The sequence below is a fragment of the Boleophthalmus pectinirostris genome, unplaced genomic scaffold (assembly GCF_026225935.1).
Source record: "Boleophthalmus pectinirostris isolate CB_2022bp ecotype Guang Dong unplaced genomic scaffold, ASM2622593v1 HiC_scaffold_9, whole genome shotgun sequence".
NCBI lineage: Eukaryota > Metazoa > Chordata > Actinopteri > Gobiiformes > Gobiidae > Boleophthalmus > Boleophthalmus pectinirostris.
In genome coordinates this window covers 31,711,578-31,736,737 of record NW_026571541.1, presented here as the reverse complement: position 1 = coordinate 31,736,737, position 25,160 = coordinate 31,711,578, and the positions used below count along the sequence as shown (strand labels likewise).

The 25,160-nt window shown below is 39.5% G+C and overlaps 2 protein-coding genes across 2 annotated transcripts in view; one reads left to right on the top strand and one right to left on the bottom strand.

The window, feature by feature from the left end:
- LOC110162893 (serine/threonine-protein kinase DCLK1-like) overlaps window positions 1-9,189 on the top strand; it is a 36,879-nt gene extending 27,690 nt beyond the window's left edge. The window contains exons 11-16 of the mRNA XM_020927808.2: window positions 1,295-1,428; window positions 2,086-2,163; window positions 2,890-2,986; window positions 3,306-3,386; window positions 3,787-3,900; window positions 7,698-9,189. Coding sequence (XP_020783467.1) covers window positions 1,295-1,428; window positions 2,086-2,163; window positions 2,890-2,986; window positions 3,306-3,386; window positions 3,787-3,900; window positions 7,698-7,892 — 699 coding nt within the window. The 3' untranslated portion in view covers window positions 7,893-9,189. The remainder of the gene's footprint in view (window positions 1-1,294; window positions 1,429-2,085; window positions 2,164-2,889; window positions 2,987-3,305; window positions 3,387-3,786; window positions 3,901-7,697) is intronic.
- Window positions 9,190-13,468: 4,279 nt separating this feature from the next.
- The window catches only part of LOC110162887 (short transient receptor potential channel 4-like), a 44,395-nt gene continuing 32,703 nt past the window's right edge, over window positions 13,469-25,160 (bottom strand). The window contains 6 exon segments of the mRNA XM_055147974.1: window positions 13,469-14,711; window positions 17,527-17,616; window positions 17,702-17,743; window positions 20,402-20,423; window positions 20,425-20,597; window positions 23,113-23,308. Coding sequence (XP_055003949.1) covers window positions 14,289-14,711; window positions 17,527-17,616; window positions 17,702-17,743; window positions 20,402-20,423; window positions 20,425-20,597; window positions 23,113-23,308 — 946 coding nt within the window. The 3' untranslated portion in view covers window positions 13,469-14,288.

Here is a 25,160-nt window from a genome sequence, read left to right as displayed (position 1 = left end):
TCATGATGATCGCCAAAAGCAAAGATAATCACCATTTTATCACCAGAATGTGCTGAAAAAAGCTGCTTATCCTCGATGTTTTCTTCTAGATCAGTGTTGTTTTCACTCATAACAAAGTATAATTCAATAACATTTGTTTTAAATATAGAACTTATTCATAATATTAAAAGCAGTGGTGGATGAAGTACACAGATTTCTTACAGATACAGGGGCAAAAGATTATAAGTAAAAGTAAAAAGTACGACATGAAAAAATCTACTTGAGTAAAATTCTTAAAGTACGTGTTTAAAAATGTGTTTTGCTGAGATTTTTAGCACAATTAAAGCATTAAATGTAGTGATTTTTATTTTAAAATGTAGCGGATTTTAAGAAATTAAGTCAGTTTCTTAATTTTTCGAGCTGTTTTTTGTGTTTTGGGGATGTTAACTCAAATTAAATGTGTTAAAAATACTGTAAGTCTTAGTTATTTCAGCAGGTTTCAAACCATAAAAAAGGTACTTTTTACTTTTCAGTCCAGCTCTAAAATGTTGTGGAGTAGAAAGTACAAATACACGCTGTCAAATGTAGTGAAGTAAAAGTAAAAAGTATTCACTACTGTCAAAAATACAGATACCTAAAAATTGTACTTAAGTATTATTTTACTTTTGTGCTTTGTTACCTTCCAACACTGATTAAAAGTCTAATTAAATATATGCATAAACATTTTGAAACGTGTCAACAACTTTAATAATTATTGTGATATAATTGTTTTTTTGTATTTTTTATTTTTATTAAAGATAACAGAATATAATATACCATTTAATAAAATAAAACATTTAATAAAATACAAAAAAAATGAAATAATCAACATAAAAACATACATACATACATTAAAAATACAAAACAACAAAAACTGTGACCCAAATACACACAATGACACAAGTTTAATTAAATAAAACAAAAGTAATGTGGCAGTGCGGCATAACCAAACTGCTAGGCTCCCTTATATCGATATTTTGGCCAATTTATAATTTAAATTGTTGCTTTTTTTGTGATATAATTGTTAATTGCAATTATTTTAACCCTGATAATCATGACACCAAATCTGAATTTTGTACCATGCTACTGTCAGGCCCGTTGACAGAAATTTGGGGGCCTGGGGGCAAGAATCTTTACATGGGCCCCCCTCTAATATAAATTAATAGGAACATGGTCCAATCCTAAAAAAAAAAAAAAAAACCCTTTGTCCTTCCCTGTCTATTGCCCTGACTACTGTGAAACTCACTCACGTTCGTTTATATGTGTGTGGAAACAGGTTTACGAGCACCCGGATGGCACCAAGTCACTGAAGTTGGGCGACTTTGGTCTGGCCACTGTTGTGAACGGGCCCCTCTACGCAGTCTGCGGCACTCCCACCTACGTAGCACCGGAGATCATCGCTGAGACTGGGTACGGATCACTATGTTTTATTGAAACTGGAGGTGTTCTACATGTATGTGTACGGCGGAATGCTCAGCAGTTACCAGTAGAGATAGTAAATCTCCAGCACAGGCTGATATTTTGTTTTAGTCGATTTGCTGCCTAAAAAATACACACAAAGCTCCTTTTAAAAACTTTAATGTGAAGAGAAACTGCACTAATTGTGATACACAGTTCTCATAAAGTTGTGTAATAAAATAAAAGAAGGCTATGAGTGAATTTGTGCAGAATTTAAATTACATAATTTGAGGAAAATACTGTAAATCGGCCCTATATTAGACTTAGACTTAGACTGTATTTGACATACAATATTTTAAACTATTTATTCTTATTATTATTTATGCTGCTGTTGATCTGGACCTGATTGCAGTGTTTGTGTCTTGTGTGTATTTTTATACTGAAATTACAAATTCTGATTCTGATGCTGATATATCGGCCAAAAAATGTCGGCAGACCTTATCAGCCATGAGTTGCTCTGGATTCTGAACAATTGATATCGGCTTTGGCCAATATCAATTGTTATTGTATCAGTTGTTTATTGTATCAAATCCTTCTTGTATCAAATCAAAAGTTACTGTTGTATCTAAAAACAAATCTTCACGAGAGTTGTTTTTGTGATGACTTTAGGTACGGTCTGAAGGTGGACATCTGGGCGGCTGGAGTCATCACCTACATCCTGCTGTGTGGTTTCCCTCCCTTCCGTGGGTAGGTTGTTGCTCTTGTATTGGATGCATTTCAAACACTCTAGACTCCCAGTAGTTTAAAATTTTAGATGCAGACAGACTAATAAACCAGAGTTACTCAGACATGTTGAATGAAACAAAACACAACTATGGGTATGTTTTTGAGGAAACAACATTATAACACGGCTTAAAGCTCACAAGAGTCAGTTCTATATTACACAAATTTTACTCTTGTGAGCTTTAAGCCATGTAAGCCACCTGGAGGACTTAATGTCTGGTTGATGGAGGAATAAGAATAATGCTGGGAGAGATATTTGAGAGGTTCAAATCTGCCAAAGTTATTAATAATTTCAGAAAATGTCTTGGTTTGTCTGATTTTTGGAAGTTTCATAACCCAAATCTCCATTGTTCACCACACAATTAATACTCAAGGGCTTCGTAAAAGCTATGAATATGGGAATAAGGCAAGTAAACTGCTGGCCCATTCATCAAAATAGTACTTCTTCTCATTACAAAATAGAAGACTGTAGTGGAAAACAATTATTAACCATAACAAAATAAATAACACCTTTAAACAGGTTTGTTTATGATGAGAAAACATAGATATACACAACGGCATAAATGAGAAAACAGTAACAACAATATGACCCTTTAAGGTGCACTTTATTGTCCTGTAGGGATATTTCTGGTCTGCATTTGACCCATTCTTCAGTGTATAATGTCTCGTGTGTGCTGTGGGTCTGTGCAGGAGGGGAGCGGAGCAGGAGGAGCTGTTCGAGCACATTCTGCGTGGGACCTTTGAGTTCTCCTCTCCGCACTGGGACGGAGTCTCTGCTGCTGCCAAGGTCGGACCTCACACTCCAAACAAGACAAACCTGACACAAATGATTGATATACAGTAGATAGAGTTAAAGGTAGAACTGTTTCATGTCCTACTGTGCCAGAGCAATGACATATACATAAAAACAACCAGGTAACAGACCCCCAACCAAAAAGTTTGTATAGCACCTTTAAAATAAAGGTTTAGTGATTTGAATAATTTAATGTGACAACCATAGTCTCCAAAAATAAACTTAATTTTACCTACAAAGATTTACTTGGAGTATAATGTATTATATTGATATTGGACATATGGTCATTTCATATTTTTCTTCCTGTGTTTAGGACCTGATCAGTGGGATGCTGCAGCTGGAGGTGGAGCAGAGGTTCTCAGCGGTGCAAGTCCTGGAGCACCCCTGGGTCAAAGTGAGTTCCACACGTTCTTCTTCAGTAGAACAGAGATAGACCTGTGTTGGAGCAGTTTTGGAACAGTGGTAGAACAATGGTAAAAGTGATGATAGAAGTGGACGTTAACTCAAATGAAATGTGCTAAAAGCAAGTCAGCTTTTTCAGCAGGTCTCAAACCATAAAGAAAAGTATTTTTTAATTTTCGGTCCAGATCTTAAATGTAGTGGAGTAGAAAGTACAGATACCTGCTCTCAAATGTAGTGAAGAACCCACTGTAAAATGTACTTAAGTAAAGTATAGACACCTAAAAATTTTACTTTAACGTTTGTACTTTACTACCTTCCACCAGTGATTCAAACAGTGGTAAATCAGTGATAGAAACAGATAGTTCTGATCTCTCGTGTTCCTTGTGACGCAGGAGGAGGGCCTGACGGAGAGCGAGCAGCCTCTGTGTGTAGCCGGAAAAATCAAGAAGCACTTCCACAGCGCAGCTAAAGCGAACAACACCTCAGCTGGAGTGTCCATCATCACTGTAAGAGCACTGCACGAGACCAACGCAACAGAATGTGTTTATGAACAATTTTGGAAATTACAGAGATATTGATGGTTTTATATTACGTAGGCGAGTAATTTTTTTCATATAACCAAACGCTGCTATTTGGTTGTGACGTATGTAATGCACCACCAACGGGGCTAACTAATATATTAAGCTTTTCCCAAATCCCATAGGAAGAAGGGCAATAACCCCTTGATAAAATTCACCAAACATTCTCTTTGTTCCGGCTTTAAATCCTTGACCTCGGGAATCGTTGCCAACACAAAATATATGGCTCTTCGCTGATTGGCTGGTGCCCGAACTCACACTTCCGGGGTTTTTGCGAACCGTCTAGTGTATTCCGATTCCTGACCTAGTCGCTGGAGAGAAATGAAATTGAGAGGAGGCACTAGGTGGCACCAGCCTGGCTACAAGAAAAGGGCCATAGTTTGGATGTGCCTGACATAAACAAAGGAAGCATAATTGAATATGAGTTTAGTTTTACTTGGCGTGTCTTGTGTTTTGTTGCATTTTTGTCGTGGTGGTTCCTTGAGCACGATCTGTCAGCACTGTTGTGTTGTGTGGTCACCCGCCCCAGCTCTTACATCCAATTTAGAGTAAGAAACACATTAGATTAAAGCTACACTAGATTAGATTTAGATTTATTGTCATTGTACGAAATACAATGAAACATCGACAGAGCAAATCTGAAGCAATAAAAATGAATAAATATAGACACATTCTCACATCCATACCAATAAAAACATTAAATATCGTATTTTTTGGACTATAAGTCGCTCTGAAGTATAAGTCGCACCAGCCAAACAATGCGCAATGAAGAAGAAAAAACATAAGTCGCACTTTTTGGGTGAAATTTACTTTACAAAATCAGAGACCAGGAAGTGACATTTCATCTTGAAAGACAAGTTCTAGTAAAAAGAATAGAACAGAGAACAACAGACTGAATAGGCGTCTGGTATGTTAACATCACATATGAACAGTTATTCAGATAATTATAGCATAAACAGCATAACATAAGTTTACCAAACTCACGATCTCACTCCAAATCACTAAATCCATTGAATTCTTCATCCTCTGTGTCACTTCTTCGTTGACCTTCAGAGATAAACCATAGATCATTGAGGTAAACTGAGCGTCGCTTCCTCTTCTGTGTAGCTGTCGTCAGACTCAGCATCAGTTCCAGTTAAAATTATTCCGGCCTTTCTGAATCTCAACAGGATGGTTTCGGTTTGTTACAGAAGTTCAGGCTTTGTTGATCCATCTAGTGACTTCCAGGAAAGTTACATGGCGCACCCTCCCGATTACCGTGAAGTTGTGTTCTCCATCCCTGCTTTCAGCCAGTCCCTTTCTTGCTCACTCCAAACTTTCTTTCTGCTGCTCGATTACTGTTTTCGGCTGAATATTTCACTACTTGCAGCAGAACAGCAGCTTTTTCTACAGGAGACATGCGCAGTAGAGCCAAGTGACAGTGGTACAGGAGTAATAAAAGTACTAGATACTGACACACAAGACTAGAGCGCCCTCCTGTGACTGTCAGTGTGAAAATTTTAATATATAAGTCGCAGGAAACACTCAAACCATGAAAAAAGTGCGACTTATAGGCCGAAAAATATGGTGAATATGAAAAAACTATGTAAATTTTTCTGATGGAGGGACGTTATGCCACTTGCTTGTCTCCATGGAGATGTTATTGCTTTGCTTTGAATGTTCCACAGTACGGCATTAAACGTCTAATCTTGATCATGAGCTTGAACAAACTAACTAAATAATAAAAAATAAAATAAATACATCAACAAAAATTATAATAAAAAAATAAATTTAAACGTCTTCATTGTTCTGGGAGATAAGCAGGTGATGCCACAGGGCTACGTCACAAGTCAGATCTGTGATGAGGCGATCTAGTGAAATAATGCAAGATGAATCTCCATGGAAACAAGCAGGTAGCGGACCCTTCACTGGAAAACGCACATAGAGCTCCTTTAAGATAGAATATTAGATTATAAGAAATTGAAGGACGTGTCTCTCTGCCCACCTCGCCCAGGGCTGCCCGGTCCAGAAAACAGGCTCTATGGACCACAGCCGGGCCCCAGGACTGTACTGGACAAGGTACCACAGCGCCACCTAGCTGTTGCTTCCCTCGCTGCAATGTGCTGACAGTCTTGTGAGCCCTGCCCACTGTCGCCTGCTTTCATGTCAGCTGTACGGTGCATAGGACACACTGGTGACATTCTGAAGCCCCCCGCTGTGTCTGCTCCGCTCACCCGGCTCCGCTCTTGCCCTCGTGACTTGGTGTGGCGCTTGTTTCCATGGAGACGTCGTTGCTTCACCTAGAAGTAGAGCTTTAAAGTTCATTAGACGCCTTCTCATTCAATGTCTGTTTTTTTCTTTATGTTCACTACTTTCTACATTTTAGATACAAAGGGAAGAATATTAAAACAAAATGTTTACTCCATTCCATTTCATTCCATAGACTGTATAAAGAAGTGGGAGTGTGACGTCACCATATCCGGGTTTCACTCACGTGACACTGATGACTCACGAAATTCAGATGGGTGGCAGGAAGTGTTTTGCTCTGCTTCAAAACACAGCAGAATAGGTGACAGCGAGTATGCTAAAAGTTTGATTGGGCCGTTACAGACCCACAATCACGAAAAATTAAGTCTAAATATTGGTGATGACCCGTACGATACAGAGAAGTTAAGCATTTCATACAATTTGAAGGATTTACCCGGTGTTTGAGGCAATGGATATACTAAATGAGGTGCTGCAGACCTCGTATTACACTGAGCCAAATGAAAGCCTTTAAAAGCATGGAAACGTACAACTATTTTGGATCTGGTTGGGTTTAGAAAAAGGTATAAAATGCCAAATTACAACAGTAAGCTCATAAAACCGTACCTGTTATAAAGTGGTCGCTGAAAACTCTATCATTGTCCGTTTCTGTGCCTCCTGTTTTTTGCTTTTAGAGATTGTCGATCCACTTTTGTCGTCTTTTATCTGTAAGTTTTTTTTGAAACTAACTCCCTTGTGTGACACACCACTTTCAATACACAAAAAGTCATTTGTCTCTCTCCCGATTAAAGCGGCTGCAGCAACCATAAACTGCACAGAAATTAGGCATTTTGGCACAGAGTCAATGGAGGTAGATCCAAAGGTGCTGTGCATGTCTTTACTTCCTGACCCTCATCTGCTTTTTGTGACGTCAACGTGACATCATCTGAAACCCAGCAATAGCATTCAGCTCCAGTCAAATGAAGTTCATTGACGCTGGCAGTTTTAGGGACAAATTTGGGCCACAGTTCCATACTTGGAATTCAGATCATGAGTATAATAGCAACCAAAGAGCCAATCAGGAGCAGAGGTGTTGGAGGTAACACCCCTTTCTGCCTGCATCACTGGTTTAGAAGGTAGCAGGCGATTAGCAATGCTGTCAATCAAACCTGTTCCTAACGTTAGCGGTAGTAACCTTGATAAAAGAGGGCAGCTCATTGGTCTGTTATTAATGTTCATATCTTGATTAATAGCCAAAATTACAAAACAAAAAACCCAGGATGATGTGGAGCGGGTTACAGAGAGAGGGGCTTATGTCCATTTATATATTATACAGTCTATGGTTCATTCATAGTTTTGACACGTTCAGTGAGACACTACAATAAAATTATGAATATAAACATGAATTATAACACGGTTTCAAAAAGTGTGTACAAACTTTTGAATGGTAGTGTGTTTACTGGCTGAAATATTAATCTCAACCGTTGCTTTCCTTCCCGCAGACAACCGCACTCGATAAAGAGAAGCCAGTTTTCAGCAGAAGACGTGACCAGGATGTGAGATCTTACCTGCAGCTGCCTCACTGCGCCGGAGCCAGGGCCAAACCAGGACTGTCCCCCACCGATGTGACGTCCGGCTCTGAGGACCTGTCCCCCAGCTCCGCAGACACGGTCCGCTCCCCTGCATCGCCCTTTTGAAAGGTCCCATATTACGCAAAATTGACTCTTGTGAGCTAAGCCATGTTCGAATGTTGTTACCTCCTCATAAACACACCCGGAGTTGTGTTTGTGAGGAGGCAACAACATCTTATAACCTAGATCAGAAAATAGCGTAATATAGTCCCTTTAAGCCCCATTCACACTGGCAGCCTGATCTGGGATTTTAGCCACATTTTACCAACAAAGCCACAAGCAATTTTTAGAGTAAATTAATAGGAATATGCAGAGAAGGTGTATGTGTGAATGGCAAAAGGAGAAACTCAATTTAAACTGGACGAAAGTTTATTTGGTCGCATACGTTTCGCAGCTCATCCAAGTTTCTTCTTTAGTTCTGGTCAAAATGCTGGTGGACAATTCCTTATATTTGCCTGAAGGGAGGAGCTAACTACACTGAAACTACTCTGAAACTAACACATCTACTTGTTTACAGTTTTTGAGTGTGGGGTCATATTGGCAGAATCATTCAGGGCCATAATGGAGCTTTCACACCTCTGGGCTTGACTTGTTTTGATTTTGGTTTGAGGATGGAGTTGTAAATAGGAGATAGATGGTGTACGAGTCCCATGATTCTCTTTCCTAACAAAAATAGCTTCTTTAACTCCCCTCTCAAGCCAATTCTTTTCTCTGGCTCAGATCTGTACCTCACTGTCCTCAAAGGAGTGGTCCGTGGCTTTTAAGTTGGAGCTGTACAGCAGACTGAGGTCCTGTGTTGCTCTCTCGTCTGTGTTGGTACATCCTCATGTGAAGTGGCTGTTTTGTTTTTCTCCAGTGTAGCGCTCACTACCGTCTTCACTACACTGAACGGAGTAGACTATGTAGTTAACTCCTCCCTTCAGACAGATGTAAGGAACTATCCACCAGCCTCCAATCAGAACTGAAGAAGCAGCGAAACGTATTCAACCAAATTAACTTTTGTCCAGTTGATAAATTGAGTTTCACCTTTTCACGTGGATTCTACCTGGACGACTGAGGGATTTTACACACAACCCTGTATGTGTGAATGCATTTTAACTGAATTGAAATGGTGCAGCCGTGATGTGAAGTCAGGCCCCTGAGTGTGAGCAGAGCAGACTGGGAATATTCTGGGATTGGTGCGAGTGTGAATGAGAGTCACTGTTGAGTGTTCTGACATTTTGTAAACGGCACATTTTCAAATTTGTGAATGGGGTTTTAGACTCCTCCGTAAAACTCTGTATGACATAAACCCACTGCAACCTCAACAACTTGTATTTTAAAGCAGAACCTTGAAGAAGACCTTAATACAACAACTTAATAAACTGAGAAGAAAATGACGGCTGGCTGTCTTGTGTTGTGTCCCTGTTGCATGTGTCTCTAGGGTAAGGTTGTCATTTTGTATTTTTTCTTGAGTTTTAAGACCAACTAAAAACGTTTTTTTTTTTTGTAGTTATTGCTAATGTGCGTCATCAAGGTAACTGCTAAACATTCTACCGTAGGTATACAGGTAGAGCACCCCAGTGTGATGTCACAGCAAAGTATGAATAATATTGTATATAGAGTTATTAGTGATATAATAATATTTATACAGTTATTGTTGTTATTGTAATACAGATGGGTTCTAGGGTTTAGCCAAATGATCAAGTTCAATATTTGTGAATTTCCATGTTTGATCTTTCATGGAAAAGTCATCAATAATATTATAAACATCAGAGTGGAGTAAGAACGAGGCCTTTCCTGTAGTGTTCACCTGGCGGTTCACCAAGAAGGGAAACTTTTGTCTCTTCCACAGAATCTACCCTGACCAGTCCTCCTGTTCATCCTGTACGTTTGACTGAGACACAAAAGACACTGAGACACACAGTGGAAATGTTGCAGCAACATCAACTGCAGCAAAACTTGAATTTCCCTCAGGAAATATCTGTCTGTCTGTCTATACTGTTATTTTATAGACTATACTACTCAGTAATACTATTATATATATCTATATGTATCTATCTATATCTGTATCTATATATAATATAAATGTATGAATATAAAACAAAAGGAGTCGAGTGTGAAAACACAAAAAAGCAAATTGTCTTCCATAGAGACATAGACCTATTTTCTATAGAGGCAGTATTTATTAGATGCCATTTGAAAAGACATTCATAATTAATATTAACATAAAAAATACATTATGTAATTGTTTCAGATGCACAGTTTATAAATTGCCAAAGACACATAAGGATGTATAAAAATTTTATGTAAACTTATTTTTGCTTTTTGTTATTCTGTTGCAAAGACTGAGCTACTGTGTCCAAATAAATGGACTTTGAGGATCAGTTTGTTTAAGTCTAGTTCATAGTATTACCACACAAACAAACACCTCTCTGCATTTGACTCGTCCTTCAATGTCACTAGTGAGGACCCATCTTCAGATCTTGACCAAGGATTGGTCAGGAGGACTACTTTAATGTTTAATCATTTAAAATATCTATCAGTCCAAGCAGCTTTTAAATTATGATTTCATATTTGTGTATTACATTTGAAATATAAAGAGTATAAAACAACATAGTGAACAGTGAGAATGCAAAGCCTGAACAGCTGTGGTGCACTGGAGCTGTCCATGGTGCTAGTGAGTCCTCCATGTGGTCATAAGGAGTATTGCAGGGGAGTTTTATTTATGTTGTACCAGAATGTGCATCATTCAGATCCTCCTGAGACCCGGCCCAATCATTTGTGTCCTTTATAGTGGACATTGAGTTAACCAGTCTCTTTTAAGTGTTCTGAGATAAACTCTTAATGGGGGTTAGGTTCCTCTGCCTAAATAGGGCTGGGGGATTATAGGTACTATCATGTCTAGGTTAAAAAAAAAAAAAAAATTCAGTAGAAGTTAGTTTGTGGCTGCACTATGATATATATATAAAAAAAAAGAAGAAAGAAATTAAAAGGGAATCTAAACACCTTTTGAGGTGACTGTACAATGATGTTTGATGAGCTACAGTCCTGAATTTGACAGTATTAAAAATACAGATGTTCAAATGCATTTGTCTGAACCCAAAGATGTTGATCTGATATTTAAAAGTCTACGAATAGTAAATTACAAAATGATCCTTAGTATAGTCCTCACTACAGGATCATTTTGACCTCTCTCCTCTCTGTGTCTCCTCTGTGGTCAGGACTTCCTCACCCATTTCGAGCACAATCCAGGAGAAGGAAGTGAGGAAAGAGAAATGAGATGCGGCCCATGCATTTCTATGTTGGGACAGGGCTTTAGTGTGTTTTATGAGGCTATAGCCCCATCTAGTGTTCAGTCACAGAATCCCAGAGAACAAAGTTACATCTTTTAATCTCAACATTGTATATGCGAACATGACAAAATAACATGTGACAGTACATTGTTCAGTAGAATTCTGTTTGCATCTCAGACGTCTCTTACAAAGTGGAGCAATTTCAACATAAAGACAAATATGGAAGCTGCTGCTGAGGCCAGAGAAGAGCTGTAGAGGACTAAGACTGACAAAACCTGCAAAATCAGGTTTGATTTAAACTCTAAACTATTCAGAAAATCTACAGCATCATTTACCTACAGATCCACTTCTGAAATGTGTTTTAGACCAGCACTTCTACAAGATCATAACCTCTCCAGCCACGACAAGATGGAGGAGATCTCCAGAGGGTGGCAGCACACACACACAGCAGCTGCTCATCCAGAGCAGACAGATGATAGACGCTCTTCACCAGGTCCCTGTCTCTGATATAAGCTCATGTCATAATATAGATCATATAAACTTAATATATACAGTAACATGGGGAGTGTTTGGTCTGAGCTGGAGCTGGAGGCCTGTGATGAGCGCTTTGTGGCTCAGTCAAAGAGGCAGACAGAGGCTCTTCAGCTGATGATGGAAAGGATGAATGAGCAGGGCCAGAGTGTGACCAGAGCTCACAGGAAGAGCTGCCCAGTGGAAGGAGGTTAGGGCTTAAAGATGTTAAATGTTTTTCTATACGTCCTGTTTATCTGTGCGCGTGTATGGACAGAATGTTCAGACAGTGAGCGCCTCCAGAGGAAGATCCTCTGAGTGTGTAAGTACATCCAAACATCATCAGGCATCTGTGTGAATAGTGCAGAAAACTGAGCCAGTCATAATGTGTTTATTAGCACATGGCAAACAGGTTTAAAACGCCAACGCCAGAGGTGAAGAGAGTAAAAAAAACATTTTACTCAAGTAAGAAGTTGCTTGAAAATAATATTACTCAAATAAAAAGCAAAGTCAAAGAAATTGTTCAACCAAGTATTTGGAAAAAACTATTTGAGTTAAAGCAACTTAAAGAAAAAAATGACAAATCATCTGATTTATTTCTTAAAGAAGCTGTATGTAATCTACCAATCCCTAATATATTCCAATGCAGAAAGGTCTGGAACCGTAACAACCGTCCTAACTCCGGACAGTCCAACCACAGACGCTAATCTGTATCATGTGTCTCTTAAATGCAAAACAAATCACCTGAGTATTTGCTCTGGTTCACCACTGCCACACTGACTGTTGCTGTCTGTGTCCAGTCCAGTCCAGATGTTTGAGCTCCTCCAGGAGGTCGGTCCAGAGTCTTCAGCAGGAGACCTCAGAGCTGCAGAAGGAGCTCATGGGTCTGCAGGAGCTGTATCTGGACCAACCCCTGGCCCCGGGGCCGCCTTTGAATTCTCATAGCACTTTGCTGTAGCTAAAACCCATTAACTTTTTAAGTTTTCTTGTAATTAGAATTCAAACACATTGATTTCCACAGCCATATTGCATTGTGTTGTGCATTAACATAATGACAAATATCTCAGGGCAGTAACAGTTAAGTAGATTGCATATTCATTTTTTAAAGGGACATGTTTTATTATGTAAAGCTTTTATCCATGATATAACAGTAATAAGTTTTATTTCAATAGTTTCATGCATGTTTGAATAATCCTGCATTGTCCTGCAAATGTTTATTTTCAACCACCCCCTAACCCAGGAGTCTCCAACCTGTAGCTCTCCAACCAAAAATTTCCTGAATTAGACCACAAATTTCTCTGATCTGGCCAAGATTTTAAAACTTAAATCTGAAAACAAGATAAGTAATCTGATATATTATCTACTTCCTAGTTCAGAGACTGCTTAATTTTAGTCTAGAATAGATGTAATTTATTTTAACATAACTTCCATCCATTCATTTTCTTCAGCTTATCCGGGGCTGGGTTGCGGGGGCATCAGTCTAAGCAGAAACTCCCAGACTTCCTTCACTCCAGACACGTCCTCCAGCTCCTCCAGGGGACCCCGAGGCGTTCCCAGGCCAGCCCAGAGACATAGTCCCTCCAGTGTGTCCTGGGTCTTTAACATAACTTGTAAAGTAAAAATCTGTCCATGCAGCAAGATAATTTCACTACTTTTAACTCATTTTATGATAGATTTAAGTGCACCACTCTCCTCCAGTTTATAAAGAAGTTTAAATGTTTAACTCTGGGCAGATACATGAATTATGATACTTTGTGCTTTAATACTTTGCTGTACTGTTACTGATTTGTTTGTTTCCTCTGGCTGAGGGGAGAACGGAGCGTGAGATTGACAGGCGGATCGGTGCAGTGTCTGGAGTGATGCGGTTGCTGTATCAGACTGTTGTGGTGAAGATTTACAGTCAATCTATGTTCCTGCCCTCACCTATGGTCTTGAGCTCTAGGTAATGACCGGTTTTCTCCACAGGGTGGGGGAGCACTCCCTTAGAGATTGGGTGAGGAGCTCAGTCACACGGGAGGAGCTGGGAGTAGAGCTGCTGCTCCTCCACGTCGAGAGGAGCCAGATGAGTGGGTGTCTCCTGGGCGCCTTCTTCGGGAGGTGTTCCGGGCATGTCCCACCGGAAGGAGGCCCCGGGGAAGACCCAGGACACACTGGAAGGTCTATGTCTCTCTGTGGCCGGGGAACGCCTTGGGGTCCAACCTGGAGGAGATGGAAGAAGTGTCCAGGGTGAAGGAAGTCTTGGAGTTCCTGCTTAGACTGCTGCCCCCGCGACCCGGCTCTGGATAAGCCGAAGAAAATGGATGGATGGAACTGGTGTCAAGATGACGCTCTGATAAAGGAATAAAGTTTAGGCATAATAAGCTCAAACTTCAGCCAACATCTTTTCGGTCTGTGTATGTTAAATATGACTGTTTGTGGAATAATGTCAGAGTATACCTGTGACCAAAATCAATCAAACTATTTTCTTTTTGTAAATGTAGCTCACCAGAAGAAAAAGGTTGGAGACTCCTGCCCTAACCCCACCCACTGCTCTGTATTTTTGAGATTATTCCATAAATTCAACCTTCGAGTCAAACATTTAGGGTTTAAAAAAGTCACATGGCAATTTTTCACTCATAAACACCTAAAAGAAAATCCACTGTTGCTACGGGGAAATGCCAGTCAATGCCAGTCTGAGTCAATATTGTGGCGTCTGTTCACTCGTGATCTCTGTGTCTTTGGCGTCCTTGTCCAGTGTCTGTAGCACCTGCGCTTCCACCTTCTCCGGCTTCTTCGCTCGCTGCAGCCTCAGAAGGATCCCAGAGTGCCGCGCTTCTTTTGGGGCCTCGCTGGTGCTGGTTTTCTCTGGGACGGGGATGACAGCCGAACCGTTGGAGGAGCGCTTGGTGGCGGTGGTGGGGGGGCCCTCGGAGAGGCTGGCCCTGCCCATGCCGAACACGTGGAGGGTCTGCTGGGTCTCCTCGGACGGCAGGTAGGGGGAGTACCTGAAAGAGTTCCCCGGGTAGGCCAGAGTGGAGCTGCACAGAAGACCTGAGGGAGACTTGCCCTTCATCATGCCCACGACCTCGTAGCGGAAGCTGGAGATGTCCTGCTTCAGCTCCTGTGGCGGGGAAAACAAAAGAAGTGTTATTGAGTTAAGGTTGTCAAAAGTATCGGAAATCAAATACTAATCGATACTAAAACTAGAATCGAAACTAGACACTTATTTGAGCAGGTATCGATACTAAAAAAGTCACATTTACAGGACAGAAATGAACCTTTCCTGAATAGCTTCAGGAAAGGTTCATTTCTGATGATTTTGAAAGAATATAAAAGCAGAGACGCGAGGCTGCATCATTTGCCCAACTTTTTGAATTTTGTTTGAAAATCAATCTGTACCTAGTATCAATTTTTTACACTTGCCAAAGTAAACTTCCATGAGAAGTTCATGAAATTCATGAAATTCTATTGATGTCTACTGGGTCCACCAAGCCTCTGAAGTGAAGTGCCTGTGGAAGCCTTAAATCTGATCTGAAAAATCTGTTTTTCTTTAATAACTTCAAATATAATTAATTTAGCCCGAAAGTATCAATGGAAGTTGAATATAAATATGGACATTGCAGATCAGTTTTCTGTCTCTATCATCATTAGTTTCGGAGATATAGCAAAAGTGTCATTTCTTTGGGACTTCAAGGACCTTGAATAAGCAATTATAAAAAAAAAAAAAAGAAGAAGAAGAAAAAAAAATTAAAAAATCATTATTTTTTAAAGTTATTTGAGAAAAACAGATTTTTCTGCCAGAGCCTTAAGAGGCTTGGTGGACCAGAAGATATTATTCAGGTGAGATAACTAATTAATTGGTATTGTCACATTTTAAAATTGGGTACAAGTTGAATTTATGACACTGGGGCAAATGATGCACCCTAATACACGCCCAAGGACCAGTCTGGAACCTACCAGGACCACCGAGGGATTACACAGATATACATGGAAATATAAAAAATATTATCACTACTACTACTACAGTGCTATTATTTAGTACTTTAGTTTAGTACACAGTCTATTGTCTATTCTAAAGCAAAGGTCGGCAACCTGCGGCTCCAGAGCTGCATGTGGCTCTTTCATCTTTCTGTTGTGGCTCTCTGTGACTTTGGAAAATAAATAATGAGTATTTAAGTACAATGTATTTTTATTTTACTTTGTTCATTTTTAAATGTAATTCTAAATTTGTAGATAATGGTAATCTGGTAACATTCAAATAAAACGTTCTGAATATTTCTGAAGAAAACAGAAGAGACTGAGACACGATAAAACGATGCTGGAACACAAGAAGAAGATGGCATTTTTGGCTCGCTGTGGGTGGATAATTTAAGTTTGGATTTTATTTCCTATAAGGAGGACTCAAATATACATTCAGTATTAAAGGTTGTATAGAGGATTTTCCAAGGAACGAGAAATCCAGCGACTGTTTGTCCTTTTTCAAATGTTGCGCATGCGTGAAACCACCCCCCCTCCCCCACAGCTCCTACGTAGAAACGCCTCCTCCCTCCTCCTCCTCCTTACGCCAGAAACAGGTTTGTTTACAGCCGGTGCTGCACATGACTTGTAAACAACTAACTACAGTGTTGGTTAGGCAAGACGGAGAAGTGAGGAGCAGGGGGAGGGGGTGTGTGGACATTTCGTGCGCGGACGAGAAGTGAGGAGCAGGGAGAAGAGCGGAGCAGGGAGAGAGGAGAGGGGAGCGGAGATTCCGTGCCCGGAGAAATGAGGAGCAGGGGGAAGAGCGGAACGGGCAGCAGGGACAGGAGCAGGAAAGGGGAGCAGAGAAGAGTGCGCGGAGATTCAGTGCGAATGAACTAGCTACAACACGCAGCAGCAAGCGGACTCTTTCTTTGCCTTGAAAATTACGTTTTCAGACATAGGATATCGCTTTCGTGTCCTGAAAAACGTTTGTCTAGCTCTTGGAAATAAAGTACGTTTTCATAATAAGCAGAAGTTTCCTGTCCAGGAGTAATTTGGCGACCAGTGCGTCAGTCTTTAGACCCTGCGTCTGCTTCAGTTTGGCTTAGTTTGGCTTCTCTGCTTTTCCCCTTGTCTTCTTCTTTCAGCGACCTCAAAAACGGACTTTCTTTTGCGGCTAACTGCTCCTGGATTCTTGTCTGTCATTGCAACAAACTTTGTGCGAACTGCGAGGAAGATATAGGTAAAAAAAAGCCGCTAAGAACTGTTGCGTTGGTGGAGTAAACAGCGTCTGTGCGGCTTGCGTCTGTGGACTGCGTGACAGACGTACGTAAACCACGTACCGGCGGCGCGCAGGCAAGTCAGTTACGCTAGAAACGTAGGGAGTTTGATTGACAGCCTGTCAGCTAACAGATAACGAGGCAGTGTCGTTATCTATTGGCAAATGTTTAGCCCCACCACGTCCAGAGTTGATGAATTTTTATTGTCTTTTTTTTGGTCATCATAATTACAAGGCTACTGCACCTCTATAATGCTATCATTGACAACTTGAAACAAAAAAAAATCCTTCATACAACCTTTAATGTGTTTAATGCACAAATTTGTTTACATTTTACAGAAACAAAACTTAAAACCACATGGATAATTTGCCTAAACTGTAAGTGCTGAAAAAACAGCTCGCTCCTTGTGCACTGATGCGGTCGGACTCCGCGAGGCTCCTGACTACGATCGCTGTAAAGCTCCGACAGTCCATCAAGCGGTGCAGTTTCGTAGTTTAAAGTCATACTAAAATATTTTGATGGATTTTTGAGCGCCGTGTACCACATAAAATCAGTTCGAGGTCAGAAAGCACAACCAGAATTAATACATAAATCGCACCGGATTATAAGGACCACTGTCGATTTTTGCGAAAGTTAAAGGATTTTAAGTGCGTCTTATAGTCCGAAAAATACAGTATTGTAATTAATGTTTCCAACCTTAAAGTTTTCCTCTGTCAGACCCTCCTCTGTTTTTGCATCTCGGATCATGGCAGCCACATAACGCTTCACCAGGTTCTTCAACACCTCCTGCAAGAAATCACCCAGAAATATAATAACTCCAATAAAAAACTAAATTAAAAACAAAACATAAAAAGAACAAATGAACTCCTACCTGATATTCATGATGCGACCTGACATTTTCAGTTGCACGAAACTAGAATTGAACAACACACAGACACAAAAGAGTTATCCTCCTTAATCCTAAATAAAATCTTATAAAAATTAACTGTGTGTAATCTTAATTTAACTGTGTTTAACGATTTTATTGTTTGTTTTTAAAGCTTTGAATGGACTGGCCCCACAATACGTCTCGGACCTCATCCAAATTTACTCCACCTGTGCGCTCTCTGAGGTCCGAGGGCTCCTGCTCCAGCTCAAGGTGCCTAAGACGAGACTTAAAGGTTGTATAGAGGATTTTCCAAGGAACGAGAAATCCAGCGACTGTTTGTCCTTTTTCAAATGTTGCGCATGTGTGAAACCACCCCCCCTCCCCTACAGCTCCTACGTAGAAACGCCTCCTCCCTCCTCCTCCTTACGCCAGAAACAGGTTTTTTTTACAGCCGGTGCGCTGCACATGACTTGTAAACAACTAACTACAGTGTTGGTTAGGCAAGACGGAGAAGTGAGGAGCGGGGGGAGGGGGTGTGCGGAGATTTCGTTCGCGGACGAGAAGTGAGGAGCAGGGAGAAGAGCGGAGCAGGGAGCAGGGAGAGAGAAAGGAGAAAGGAGAGGGGAGCGGTGCGCGGAGATTCCGTGCCCGGAGAAGTGAGGAGCAGGGGGAAGAGCGGAACAGGCAGCGGGGACAGGAGCAGGAAAGGGGAGCAGAGAAGAGTGCGCGGAGAGATTCAGTGCGAATGAACTAGCTACAACACGCAGCAGCAAGCGGACTCTTTCTTTGCCTTGAAAATTACGTTTTCAGACATAGGATATCGCTTTCGTGTCCTGAAAAACGTTTGTTTAGCTCTTGGAAATAAAGTACGTTTTCATAATAAGCAGAAGTGACCTGTCCAGGAGTAATTTGTGGACCAGTGCGTCAGTCTTTAGACCCTTCGTCTGCTTCAGTCGCGCCATCGCTGGAATGAATCTATAAGAATCACCTTAGTTTGGCTTCGCTGCTTTTCCCCTTGTCTTCTTCTTTCAGCGACCTCAAAAACGGACTTTCTTTTGCGGCGAACTGCTCCTGGATTCTTGTCGCCATTGCAACAAACTTTGTGCGAACTGCGAGGAAGATATAGGTCAAAAAAAGCCGCTAAGAACTGTTGCGTTGGTGGAGTAAACAGCGTCTGTGCGTCTTGCGTCTGTGGACTGCGTGACAGTCGTACGTAAACCACGTAACCGGCAGGCGCAGGCAAGTCAGTTACGCTAGAAACGTAGGGAGATTTGATTGACAGCCTGTCAGCTCACAGATAACGAGGCAGTGTCGTTATCTATTGGCAAATGTTTAGCCCCACCACGTCCAGAGTTGATGAATTTTTATTCTCTTTTTTTTGGTCATCATAATTACAAGGCTACTGCACCTCTATAATCTATCATTGACAATTTGAAACAAAAAAAAATCCTACATACAACCTTTAAAACCAGGGGGACAGAGTTTTTTTTTTGTGGCCAGCCCCAAAGTCTCGTCTTAAGACCCACTTTTATTCTCTGGCTTTTAACATTGTGTGGTCCTCTGTGTCTTTTATTTATTTAAATTTTTAGTTTTATGCATTTTAACACTCTTTTTCACTGACAAAATTTTCAAACTTTTCCATGACTTTTTCATAACCTAAAGTGAATTTTCCATGACTTTACAGCACCAACATGTGTAGAATTGATCAGACTTTTAGGGCTAAATATGAAATGTTCTGCCCATTCATACTGATACCCTTAATAATTCTGAGGCAATATAATTAAAGGAGCTGTATGTAGCACAAGCTCTTAGGTGTTACAATTAAAACTGTGACTTAAACAGCTCTGCCTTACTTTTATTCAATTACAGGTGGTTTTATTACTCAAAAATACCTAGAAAAACAGACATTCTGACTGTGATCTAACCTATAACTTGGTCTGGTTTGGTCTCCATGAAGATAGAAAGGATAACAGGACCATCGTTTTGATCACAGGCTCCTGAAAATATGCTGTTTAAATTCCATTTTGTACTCTTTTCTTGAGTTTTACGACTATTTAAAAACTAGGGTGTTGCAATCACAAGTGAGACTCGACCGATCACCAGGGTTCCCACTCTTTTTCACTGATAAATTTTCAAAACTTTTCCATGACTTTTTCATGACCTAAAGTGAATTTTCCATGACTTTACAGCACCTACATTTGTAGAACTGATCAGACTTTTAGGGCTAAATATGAAATGTTAACCCTTTCCACTCACCTTATGATTTGGGATTATAGTTTTTTAACATTCAAAATACTGTCAGTGCATTTATTGTCGTCTCTTTTAAACAAAAATTTCAGAAAATGTTCGGAAATAATCAGTAACAACAGCCTAATGATAACTTAACAGAACACTGGAGCTGCGTGAAAGAGAAACTAAAATTCCATAACTTTTCCAAAACTTTCATTGAATTTACAAAATTCCATAACTTTTCTAGGCCTGAAAAATGACATTTTCAATTTCCATGACTTTTCCAGGATTTCCATGACCGTGAGAACTCTGTTTATTGTTTTTATTTATGATTTACGGTCTTTTATTGTGTTAATTTGTCTGTGCTTTCGTGTTTATAAAATGTGCTGTATATATAAAGTGGATTGGGCTGGATTTTAGTAAAATGAGTCCGACCTGTCACTTTTTGGCACTTTAGTATAGTAGACATCGTACCCCGAGGCTTTCAAACGTGTTCCAGTCTGGCCCCGCGTGGTCTCTTAAACAGATGCACCCTGATCCAGCCGATCAGGTAACACAGGGACTTGGGGCTGGGGATAATGTTGAACGGAGACGGCAAAGTCCCGCCTTCCTCAAAGTAGCTCATCCATAATTTGGTGCGAGCGAATTTCCACTCTTTGTCGGCGTGATCCTGGAACCAAAATAAAACAGAATGAAAAATTAACATCATGAACACAAACCAAAACCAGATCTAGGACATTAAAGCAGCCATATTACACTATTTTCTGATCTATGTTATAAAGTTTCCTCATCACAAACAGACCTGGAGTTGTTTTGTTTCACTCACACGTTTAACACAAAAACTCTGCATATTTAGGATGAGAAAAATACTCCTTGTGATGTCATGTGGTAATACAGGAAGTGCTCCAATGTGTTTTTAAACTCCACACACCTTCACTAGAAACATTTGGATAATTTCAGCCCTGGAATTACCAAACTCTGCTTAACAAAACCTGAAAATGACATCACAAGGTGGAACAGAGCATTTTGAGATTTGAGAAGTAGACAGACTGATAATAAAGGATTACTCAAACATGTGTGAATGAAACAAAACAATTCAATCAATTTTGTGTAATATAGGTCTCTTTTTAATTAACTGAAGACATAGAACAAAAATGATTAGATTCTAATTTATATTTATTTACTTTAGGACTCTGGGGATCTTGAAAGGTGCTATATAAATGCAATGATTAATTATAAATTATAAATATTATTGAAGGAATATTGTATACTGGGACATAATTTTCAGATTTATTTAAATGCAAGTTAATATAAACATGAAACAGAAACTCCACACTTTTTAATGAACTTTATGGACTAATGTGGGTGCTTCGTATATATTTTTTGTATCCAGTTTTTTTTTTCTTTTTAACTATGGACCGAATAATATTTGTGTCTGAAATAAAGAAATAACAACTTAACTATTATCCAAGATACTGTTATGATGATGTTTGTGAGTAATACTGTAATTTAAATAATTTATTTGTTTATTTATTTTTTTTTTTTTTTTATTTAAATGAATGAAAAATGAAGAGACCAAAAAGACATCAGATACACTAAATTCAAGTTAATGAAATATTTGAATCGTGATTTTATTGCCAATAAACAATCAAAATAAGATCCTTCTTTAAAGTGGACCTATAACAGACATTTATAAGGCTTTTAACTATGTTATAGTTGTTTGACATTTACTCTCTTGACATTGTATTCAGCGTGATTCATGCATGTTTGAGTCACCTTTGTATATTATCTAGATTCGATTTCACAGAATCCGTGCACAGAGCATTAGCGTCAACTATTTGTTTGTATTTGTTATCTTAGACTAAGTTTACACTGAAACGTATCACCGTATTGGAAACAATCTGCGTCCAGACACGTCGTTTCCGTTAAGCAAAAGATGTTCATTTTGTCTTCTTATACGTATAGGTATATTGGTATACGACACCATCACCACCAACACCGGTGACAGTTCTGAAGTTGGCTTGCAGCTAGCAGCCGAAACATGTCAACAAGGTAAACACACTTTACTGCTTTGTCTTTAAAAAGAACCCAAGAAGTTAAACGTCGTTTCCGTGTCCACAAGACTTCCCTAACCACACAGCTTTGAGTATATTTGTTTATGTTTTACAGAAACAAAACTTAAAACCGCATGGCTCATTTGCATAAACTAAGCGCTCAAAAAAACAGCTCCCTATTGTGCGCTGATGCGGTTCAGCTTCTGTCGGACTAAAGGACACGACTCAGTGGAATATGAGTGTTCTTTCTGTGACAGAGGGGTGTTCTGCAGATGGTGAGTCCTGTTCTGTGTTTCTATCGCGTTGGAGATGGTTCATGTTAAACTTTTCAGAGATTACACGTCTGCAGGTCGTACACACAGACCGTATATATGAATGGACATATATTGGAGCCTCTTAGCGTTTTGGCGGTGAATTACTTCGCGGTGCATAGACCTACATCTGTGTATTAGTATTTTCAGGCGTCCACACAGAGCCAGATCAGATCCATACTCAGATGAATTCGTGGGATCCAGATCGTTCCGTCTCTGGAGCAGTTTTCAATCAGATTAATGTGGACGAACACTGCATCCACAACGAAAACGACTCAAATACGTATTAGTGTGGACGAAGGCCTTAGCTTTGCCATTCCCTCTGCTATCTTAGGGTCCAGTTTGCGCTGCCTTTTTATGCCTATTTTTTGCAATGTTGTGGTTCAATTGAAACATAATCAAACTGAAATTATTACTTACTAATTATTACATTCAGTATTGCCAAATGATTTATTATGCACTTCGTGAGGGTTTTTTTTTTTTGGCCTAAACATTACGTCCTATTGAAATGCACTGAATTACACTGCGTTATTACTATGTCATTACACAGTTATTACACTGTATTAGTATAAGTACAGGTTCCTTTGTACTTAGACTTAGTGCTCAGTGGTGCTTATTACTATAGGCGGCTTGTGTCGTCTTTAATATGGAAGGTGATTTGAAAAGCATTTTGGAATTAAACATCATGTTGCTGCTGCTCTTGTTTATCTAACGCACGATCCGTTCAATTCTTTGTAACACTTTAATATAACCACGTATAAACCACAGCTACAAGACAAATGAGTGTGATTATGGCGTGCGCAGAGGAGGCTGTGCTCACGGCGATGTGCTGGTACGAGTTGTTCATCATGGCGATCAGCATGTTGAGAAGAACCACCAGAGAGATGATGTTGTACGTCCCAAACATGGTGCTGCCCACAAACTCCGTGAACTGGTGATCCGGCTTCACGTTGGTCACGTACAGAGCAATCAGGCCGAAGATGGACCAGAACAACGACTGCAGCGTCTCGAAAAGCCTGCGCAAAAATAAACATACATTATAAAACCAGTGATGGAAGAAGAAATGAGTTTTGTTACTGAAAGTGCATCATTACGGTGTCAGAAATTAAACTTGTACCCAGTTTTAAAATGTGACAATACAAATTAAAAGAAAATCTGTGGAATATTAGCTCAATCAAATAGAGGCGTAATGATATCCAAGTCTCACGATACGATATTGTCACGGTATGAACCTCACGATACAATATTTATTGCGATGGAGAGGCTCACGATTAGGGATGTAACAATATCCAAATCTCTCGATATTTTGACAATATACATCTCACAGTACGGTATTTATTGCAGGTTAATATGCTTCTTTTTCCTCTTAAAATGCCTTGACAAGACTTAATCCAAAGAACTAAGAGTTAAAAGTGCTTAGAACTGCTATTTCTTCTTGTAGTCTACACTGAAATGGAGCAAAGGATCATGGTCTATGTAGTTCCCTCTGTCTTTTTAAAAACTATTGCTGCACCATAACTCTCAATTTAAGTAAAGAGACTTGTAATTCGATATATTGTGATGGTCCGCGATATTATTGTGAGAACTTTGACGATACGATATCACGATATTTCGGTTATTGTTACATCCCTACAATTTAATAATATCTACTGGGTCCACCAAGCCTCTTAAGTTCCATCCAAACATAAGGCTCTTCATAACATAAGGTTTTTCTTAAATAACTTTTAAAAAATAATGTATTATTATTTTTATTTTTATATAATAATTGCTTATTCAAGGTCCTTGATATCCCAAAGAAATGACACATATCACAGAAAATAATGATGATAGAGACATAAAACTAAACCATAAACTAAATGATAAACAATGTCCATATTATTTTTGATGTTATTAAAGAAAAACAGATTTTTCTGCTCAGACTTAAGGTTTCATGAAATTTCTTATGGAAGTTTGCTTTAGCAAGTGTAAAAAATTGATAAGTACAGATTGTTTTTCCAAAAATTTTTTCAAAAAGTTGGGCAAATGATGCACCCTAATGCTGCTAGAAAAATACTCTGAAAAATATAATTCCTTGAAAAAGTAAATGTAACTGAGGGGCCAGGTGTGTTATAGATGTTGCAGGTATAAATAGGTGAAGTTAATCTACAGTGGGGTACACAACATATTAGTGAATTAGATGAGGATGAATGGTCTTTGCCTCGGTAAACAGACCGTTCTGTGTTTCTCTTTTCCATTTCCCACCAACTGCAACATAAAACATGATCCGTACAGACCTATATTTCACAGCGTGGTGGCATATGTAGGCTGGATACATGCTGGTCTCAGGTTCCATTCACACACTTATTCCTCATGAAATAAACACAGGGAGATGAGGCTGTGGTTTGGTTACACTGTGGTCCATATCGCAAAAAAAAAAGTGTTTACATTTACTTTAAACACGTAAAAAGGCACATTTTAGTCCTAATTTAGGCTTTAGTGTAAAGAGAGGATATTACACTTCTATGGGGTATTAATAACTTCTAACACATTTTTATGTATTATTAACAAATTATTTACTATATTAGACAAAAACAAAGTGTTAAGAAGTGTTTAATAAGTTTCACTTTTGTTTTTGATGCTCTGAGTCTCCCCTCCCGTTGCTCCATGCATTAAGTCACCCCCCCTTCAGAACACAATACAATCACAATACAACTGCCGTGCATCTCACTAATGAAACTACTGCACATTACATCAGGTTTTTAAACTGTAGTGTACCGTTTAATATCATAATTTTGTATATTTATGGAGAATTCCCATGGGAACGTGGGTGGCACAGGCTTGAGGGGGGAGAATTGGACACAAGGATTCAAGTAAATCCTGGAAGAGATC